This window comes from Chelon labrosus (genome assembly GCF_963514085.1).
Source record: "Chelon labrosus genome assembly, chromosome: 1".
Lineage (NCBI taxonomy): Eukaryota > Metazoa > Chordata > Actinopteri > Mugiliformes > Mugilidae > Chelon > Chelon labrosus.
Genome location: NC_140337.1, coordinates 15795998 through 15801997, shown reverse-complemented (window position 1 = coordinate 15801997; position 6000 = coordinate 15795998). Strand labels below are relative to the sequence as shown.

Sequence of the window (6000 nt, the reverse complement as noted above, 5' to 3'; positions counted from 1 at the left end):
GTGTGTGCTGACAAAATGAAAAAGAACAGAGTAAATCACAGAAAAATAAAACATCAAAGAAGCAATAAAGAGCAGATGACTTTGCCACATTCTGTTCTGCGTGATGCCGTTTTTGTTTTCTCGTCACACAGGAAAGTAAGTCCATCACATTTTACAGTTATATACAACAGACACTTGGACAGCTCGAACAGGCACTGCATTGCTATCTTATTTATTTACTCACTTTTTTATTTTTTTTTGTCTCCTTTTGGTGAATGTTACCTCCTGTAAAAATGCTGGTTTTCATGTTTTTATAACAACCTGATGCCGAGTGACTAGCAGCTAGCCAAAGTATGGAAGATGTGTATTGCTCGTGTAGGATGAAGATGAAGACTGAAGCCCGCATGCGTACGCCCTCCCTCCTCCTCCTCCTCATCGCCCCGACACAAATGCGTGACATTCAGTTCAAAAGTTAAAATCACACATATTGCATGAGCGCCACAGGTCCTCCTTGCATAACGTCGTCCTGTTTCTCCGCGATCGCAGTGATCAGTGTAATAATACTTTCTAAAAATAAGCTCAAAGTCTCGGGGCTCCCAAAGCTGCTGACGGGTCGAACACTGATTAAAATTTCCGTCTGACACATGCTGAATTAAAAACACATGTCCGAAAACACACAACCTCAGCTGGTACGTATTACGAAAGCACCTGAAATTATAAAGTCTTGTTTGTAGTGTGAATGGAGGGTTTGCTAAAGTACGTCAGGCTGTGCGACGGCATGTGCAAAAAAAAACCGAGAGATGCCTTGATCTATTCTTAAAAGAGCGACGTGGCCCGGCCGAATCAGGTACACGGCGAGACGTAGCACCGGTCCGGGTCGTCTTGCAACAATTACGAAAAGGAAACACAACAATAAACCGACTGATTCATCGGGTGGTGGGGGTGGGGTGGGGGGGACGTTTGCCACTGCAGATTTTTTTACCCTGCTTCTCGCTTTAGGTCAGGTGCAACCCGGGGGCCTCTTCTCTACTGGTTCTAGTGACGCCACTTCCCAGCTGCTACAAGAAACACGCTCGCGATCTTGTCGGACAAGAATTCACACCCATTTCCAAATAATGAAAACTAAAAACAAAACACACACACGTCACACTCGCTATGGCCACACTAATGAAATAACAACAATGCAAATATTCATGAAGTGTTTTCCCAAATGGAAATATCTAAGCGCTAGCCAAGTTCAGAAATAATATTATTAATAATTAAAAAAAAAAAAAAAAAAAAGCCTTCATTGTTGTTTTTTTTTAGAATATTTCTCACCCATTTAAAAAAAAATCTTTACATACAGGAATACAACACCTGATGAAAACACTTTAGATTTTACTAATCAGGGGAAACTGGAGAGTTCTAACTCAAATCCAGCCTCTTAAAATAATAATAATAATAATAATAAATGTTTTGTATCTTTCCTAAAATGGAATTGACTAATTTTCCCCAGAAATGAAGATTTACAAATAAGGGCTTCAGAGAAGAACTCCCCCCAGAAAGTTTTACAGTGTACAAACTCCTGTCCTATGGCAGGCTTCTTTTTTATTTTTAGTTTTCTCCTCAATAGAAAGACCCTCATCTTTTCTCACTGTGTAGTGTCAGAGGCACTCGATCACGAATTCACCCACGTACACGCACGCACACGCAAGCTGCCAAAGCAGAGTTCAACCCCACGGACTACTGCTATCGACGCGATCGGGATATTTTACCTTTATGTACAGTCTTCCTATTCAAATAAACACCGACGGCACAGTGACCCTGACACATTTCTACCTCGCACACGCATCCGCACGCAAACACACTTGGGGACAATGCACTTCAGTGGGGTCTCCGATGGCCAAAGGCTGCAAAGCACTTTTTTTTTCTTTTTAAAAAACAACCAACAAAAAAAAACTAAAAAAACAAGACAGAACAGTGCACATAGAACGGGGCGACTTTTCAATTTGTTTTGTAAGAAATCTGGGTGAAGGCGGAGAGATTGAGCTTGACTTGAGGATTAATTCATAACAATGATTTCCGCTCCCTGGCCCTCTGCTTTGAGCCGGAGAGCTCTCGGTGGTGCCGCGTCTCCGAAAGGGATCTTTCGCGATTGTAGGGAAAGAGTGCAAAAAACTAAAAAACAAAAAAGGTGTCACGCCAGCTTCGGCGGAGCTGCTCTTTCTTTCTGTGAGTTTTTTTTTTAATATTAAAAAGAATAGGTAAGATACTGATTGATATAAATAATGCCCTGTAATACGCCTGAGAGATTTAGTCTGAACACTGCACGGTGGGGAGGAGATGATTGCCTATGTGCTATTTAAGTGCTCTATTCTTCTTCTAGTGAATTCTATTTAAGCTTCTAATGGGCCGTTGGGACGTTCTCTACGTGGGGCTCTGCTAGGGAACTGACATATGTGCATATCGTATATACATTTATACAAATCTACTACTTATAAAATACTTTCTAAAGGCTTGCCCGAGCCTGTCTGGAACTGATTTTGGACAGGTCTCACTAGCATTAGTCGGTGTGTGATTGTTGCGCAGGTCGCAGGCCACTTCACTGATGTGTTTAAGGCATCTACTTGGGAGGAATTGCATTCGGCGACATCCGTAGATATAGTACGGCGTAAGATCTGACAGCACGCGACGGCGTCCCGCTCCAAGGGATCGAAGACAGAATGGGATTCTAACACGCAAAATAAAAAAATTATTAAATGATTGTCGTGCTCAAGTCAAGCCGTCTCTCTCCCGTGGGAAAATAAAATAATAAAAAATGAGCTTCTTTAAGGTCACATGCTAGCACCCCAGGTGGAAAGTTAAAAGTAAGAGTCACAGTAGACCAAATCAGTGACTTTGCAGCCGTAAATAGACCAAGGGTGAATTTTTTTTTTTACTTCTAAAAAAAAAAATACCACCCCTCCCTCTAAAAAAAAAAATAATCACGAATTCATAATACATTGGAACATGTGTCACCGTCATTCGGTAGGCGTAAGGAAAGAAAACAATAATAAAAAAAAAGAAATAAAAAGACCTTGTCTTACACTGCATAGAAAGCAGTCCCCACTTTGGTCAATAAAAAAGGAAAACACCCACAACAACAACAACATCATCAACAACAACAACGACAAACAACGATATCAACAAAATAAATGCATTACAATATTGTCTATCTCCAAACTAGCCTCTAATAATTGACGCATCTATAAGCACTACCTACATAGGCAAAACTTGGTATTGCATAATTTTCATAATTCTGAATTTCCACCCTCCACAATAGTAACTGGAAGATGAACAAAATGAGCATCGAAAAAAAAAAGGAAAAAAAATAAAATAAAAATAAAAATGACAGGTTATTAGAAAAACCACCAAAATACTGAGAGAGAAAAACAAAAACAAAAAAAAAAAAAATGCTGGTTGATTACAAACTTTAAAACGGCAACTATACACAGCCTTGATATGCAACGTAACTGTGAGATAGAGTAGTACATGAAGTTAAAAATCAACAATTTCATTCAGAGTACAAAACAATTCTTATCATAAAAATGTTAATTTTTTTTTTTCTATAATGATAAATGCAGCAAAAACAAGTGTAGTGATGTCTCTATATTCAAAGGCAAGGCACGTAATGTGGACTATATGTCATCGTGCAAATTAAGAGTACTGGAGAGATTTTTTTTTCTTTTCTTGTATAAATACGTCTGGGGACTGGAGAGGCAATGGCTGCGAAACATGCCCGTGCACAATTTCTTAGATTTCAGGGATTTTGCCACCACCTGGATTCGCAAAAAAATTTCAGTTTTCAACCTCCTCCACTTTAGAGTTAACCTTGCACAAATGGTAGCTTTAAGCTTTTACATCTGCATGAACAATAAGGTTTTCATGATTTAACACTTTCTCGTAAACACAAGCTTTAGAAGCTGATGGCCAAATGCATATGCTCTTGATCTTATCGTGAGCATTTCAAAAAAATTAAATGCCTCTTTTTTTTTTTCTTCGCACACTATGTGTGTCTCATTTCTTTACTTATGTTTGTTTAGTTAGTTTTTTTTTTTACTTCCCTCCCCCTCGACCCGCCCCCCGCCCCCAAAAAAAAATAAATTACAAAAACAAAATCTCCCCTTTAGGATGGGAAGGGCTTACAATAAGTGCTGGTTTTGATCAGCGCTGCGCAGGTAGCGTAATGCTTGCCTTCAACTGCCTTTCACACTTGATGTTTTTCTCATGCGAGGAGACGGACATGTGTCTGAAATCAGATTTTTAAACATTTCACCCATAAAACATTTCATATTTATCCCCCTTCCTTTAGAGTCTTAGGGCTGACAGACTGATAGCTTCCCTTCAAAAATTCAATTGCACTTGCCTCTGTCGAGATTTTCTTATTCTCCGTCTTTTCTTTTCTTTTCTTTTTTTATTTTTTACTTGTTAATTCCTTTTGCAAAGGAGTTGCAAATTCTTTAATGAGGGGTCCAATCTCAAGCCAAGCATTTAGTGTTTTTTGAAAACTGCACCGAGAGTTCTGAACTCTTACCATAAGTGTTTACATTAATTCTTGAAGTAAGTAGCAGTAAAGAATAAACAAATTCAACACATTTTCTGAACAAAGAGTCGTATCACAGTAAACTGAAATCAAAAGAAGAAGAAGAAACACTCTGAATTCACAAGTTTTTGTTCCTATGGTGTACACAGTGAATTGTTTGATGCAGGAAAGCCTCTTTTCAAGAGGTCTGAGTCGGAGAGCTTAGAGTCTCTGAGCCATCCACCAGGCAGAGGTTGTCAATATGCAGACCCCCTCACTCGTATGTGTGTGTGTGTGTGTGTGTGTGTATATGTGTGTGTGTATATCTAGATTTTACATCTTCCTCCAACATGGAAAAATAGTAGGAATTGCCACTAAGAGACTAGAGTGTCATGCAATAAAACATTAAGGCATCTATACATCACAGTATTTGAATGGATTAAAAAGTTCTGCAAACACAACAACTGACTGGTGGGTGGTGGGTGGTGGGTGTGTGTGGGCTGGGCGAGGAGACAGCAGACCTGAAGCTTCTTCTTTTTTCTTTCATCTGAACCAACCCCTCGTCTTCTCTTCAGGGCCAGTGTCCATCATCGGGAGGGACGGGAGTAGGGGAGGGGGAATGGAAGGGGTGAGAGGGGATTGAGGAAGGGTAGGGGAAGGGGGAGGGGGGGTTATGCAGCGCCTGCTGCTTTGCTGGTTTCATCCATGGCTGTGGACACCTGTAGTGCATGCTGTGCACCACCCGCCCATCCACCCTGGGGGTCATCCGGCCTCTGCAGGTTCAGTTCCCTGTCTCAGCGGGGACCAGGGGCTCACCAATGATGTTTATGCTGTAGTTCTGGTGGACATTTGTTGGCAGAATCGGAGTCCCGTTCGACACTTGGAATGGAACTAAGCTCGCCCAGGTACCAGGACTGCGGAGAGAGAGGAAAGAAAACAGACAGAAGAATAGATATTAATCACCATTAGGATCTTCATGCAGTCAAAATCAGATTCATTCTTTTAATTATCCTGAACACTGCTTCGCTAATGACCAGCATCACTGCTCTGCTGGTAGCCATCAAGACTCAAGGTCTTATTTTTGTTTTGATCAGACGGAAAGTGCCAAAACTATAAAAGGCAGCTTGTTAATCTACGCTGAGGTGATTCCACTTGATTCCCACTGAGGGACATCATGTGAGGGGGCCGTGACGCAGGCCCTCTTCTCTGCATTGACGCTAGTATAGGGAAGCATGAGGGGGGGGGGGAAGAGTGTGATTGGCGGCGGTGAAGGAGGAGGAGGAGGAGGTGGTGGTGGTGGTGGGGTGTTTGTGGGTAAAAAGTGTGGGGGTCCCTACACAAAGCTGTCCCATCCCTATTCATCTCACGCTAATGGCAAAACAACACAGTGATTGTTCCCGGGGAGCAACGGTGCTAACTGAAAACGCGAGCGGGAACAAACAGCATGTTGTTCCCGAGGGGTGCTGCGCTACGTAGATGTC

At 41.5% G+C, this 6000-nt stretch overlaps 1 protein-coding gene across 5 annotated transcripts in view; it reads right to left on the bottom strand.

Annotated features, from left to right (window-relative positions):
* Positions 1-4088: 4088 nt before the first annotated feature.
* LOC311500671 (nuclear factor 1 B-type-like) overlaps positions 4089-6000 on the bottom strand; it is a gene marked incomplete at its 5' end in the record, with an annotated part of 64479 nt that continues 62567 nt past the window's right edge. For all 5 annotated transcript variants that reach the window (XM_084562213.1, XM_084562209.1, XM_084562211.1 and 2 more), the window contains one exon: positions 4089-5433. In XM_084562213.1, the coding sequence (XP_084418339.1) occupies positions 5301-5433 (133 nt within the window). In that variant the 3' untranslated portion in view covers positions 4089-5300. The remainder of the gene's footprint in view (positions 5434-6000) is intronic.